We start from the raw sequence: 2,173 nt of genomic DNA, 5'->3' as shown, positions 1-2,173 counted from the left end.
AAAAAAAAAAAAAAAAAAAGTTGTAAAAGTTAGCCAGGCGTGGTGGCATGCACCTGTAATCCCAACTACAGTAAATTAACCATTCTTAACTAAAAAGGAGGAAAATGAAACCTTACCTTCAAGTTGCTGCATGGTTCTTTGAATATTACTTGCAAATTTCTGCACATTCATTAAAAATTCATCCCGTATTAATTGAATACTGTGATATTCTACTGTCTCCCCAGGCATGGGCGGCAGGTCTGATTCATACTCAGGGGAATCAAAGCCTTCTCCAGATGTAACTCCCACAGTTGTACTTGTCCTGTGCTGATTGAAGGACAATGCTGGCAAAAAAACCTGAAATGCCAATTTTATGAAATACATCATATGATGTCATTTTCAATAATTCATGTATTTAAATTGCCTCTGGTTTTGAATATTCTTTTTTTTTTTTCTGAAACAGAGTCTCACTCTGTCACCAGGCTGGAGTACAGTGGCGCAATCTTGGCTCACTGCAACCTCCACCTCCCCAGTGCAAGCGATTCTTCTGCCTCCATCTCCCGAGTAGCTGGGGTTACAGGCATGCGCCACCACACCCAGCTAATTTTTGTATTTTTAGTAGAGACAGGGTTTCACCATCTTGGCCAGGCTGGTCTCGATCTCCTGACCTCATGATCCACCCGCCCTGGCCTCCTAAAGTGCTGGGATTACAGGCGTGACCCCTGTGCCCGGCCTGAATATTCTTTTATATTGAGATACAAACGTGCAAAGTGAAAAGCACTCAAACCTGGAGCGCAGACCTAAAGACAGAGAGATTACATTTTACAAAGTGATCCAAGGGCACCAATTTTAACCAGGCCTGACACGACTGCCCCAAAAACAGTACTGTTATTTCTGTATACCACCAGTAACTGAGAAGTTACAAACTGTGGCACGGGGGCTGGCTGCGGTGGCTCATGCCCATAATCCCAGCACTTTGGGAGGCCAAGGCTGGTGGATCACTTGAGATCAGGAGTTCAAGGCCAGCCTGGCCAACATGGTGAAACCCCATCTCTACTAAAAATACAAAAATTAGCTGGGTGTGGTGGTGCACACCTGTGGTCCAAGCTACTCGGGAGGCTGAGGCATGAGAATTGCTTGAACCAGGAGGTGGCGATTTGCAGTGAGCCGAGATCGCACCACTGCACTCCAACCTGGGCGATAGAGCAAGACCCTGTCTCAGAAAGAGAGAGAGAGAGAGAGAGAAAGAAAGGAGGGAGGGAGGGGAAACTGGCACAGGGAGGTAAGAAAACTATGTGTTAAACCATCAGCTCAGGACCATCTTATTCTTGTAAATTAAGTTCTTGAGAACATAGTTTCTTTGAAATGTAGCTAGAGACAGAAGCACACATTTATGAAGTCACTGGAATACAATTACCAAACAACTTAGCCCCCACCACATAAAAAGTGATCTATAAATGCCTGTGGGTTGATTGAGTTGGTTGGCTGAATTTTGTTTTTGTTTTTTAGTTTTGCCTATATTTCTTAAAATTGTGATACCTCTTTTAAGACTCTTTGAATCTATACGTATTTCCTGCACATACTGAAGAACCCAGCATGTTGGATTAGTAGAGCTGACCAATCCAAATGTTGCTGACGATACACTCACTGTGCAGCCGGACTTCCTCTGTGATGTGTATTTCCTGCACATTGGCAGCTGGGACCAGAGACTTGACCAAAATATGACTGGTGTTTCTTCCATCAGGAAACAAATTCTTGGTTTGGGTTTTGTTTCTCTCTGTCTCTCTCTCCTCCCACCCCCAGGTCCATTAATCAAGTGGGGGTTCCAAAATTGAAATGTTCTAAAATGTCCGTTTATTAGCTAAGATGCTGATACAGAGACGCCTCTCACAGCTACTACTAGATGATCTCGTACATTTCATATGGGGAAGGCAACGTAAATGCTTGACTCCTCTTTGTTTGCCCAATTTTCGAAATAGTACAGTGGTTCCCTCTCATCCTCCAGAAGTGACCCATCAGGACTCTTAAAGATCATTATAAATTCATTGGATTTGAAAGGCTGGGCATGGTAGCTTATGCCTATAATCCCAGCACTCTGAGAGGCCAAGGCGGGAAAATCTCTTGAGCCCAGGAGTTTGAGAACAGCTGGGGCAACACAGGGAGACCCCATCTCTACAATTTAAAAAAAAAAAAA

General features: G+C 43.9%; 1 protein-coding gene across 1 annotated transcript in view; it reads right to left on the bottom strand.

Annotated features, from left to right (window-relative positions):
* The window catches only part of DNAH10 (dynein, axonemal, heavy chain 10), a 222,062-nt gene that overhangs the window by 196,120 nt on the left and 23,769 nt on the right, over positions 1 to 2,173 (bottom strand). The window contains exon 6 of the mRNA XM_011988890.1: positions 117 to 336. Within this exon, the coding sequence (XP_011844280.1) occupies positions 117 to 336 (220 nt within the window). The remainder of the gene's footprint in view (positions 1 to 116; positions 337 to 2,173) is intronic.

Source organism: Mandrillus leucophaeus, unplaced genomic scaffold (genome assembly GCF_000951045.1).
Source record: "Mandrillus leucophaeus isolate KB7577 unplaced genomic scaffold, Mleu.le_1.0 Scaffold34, whole genome shotgun sequence".
NCBI classification, from domain to species: domain Eukaryota; kingdom Metazoa; phylum Chordata; class Mammalia; order Primates; family Cercopithecidae; genus Mandrillus; species Mandrillus leucophaeus.
The sequence above is the reverse complement of the archived record's forward strand: the minus strand, read 5'-3'. Positions and strand labels throughout refer to the sequence as shown.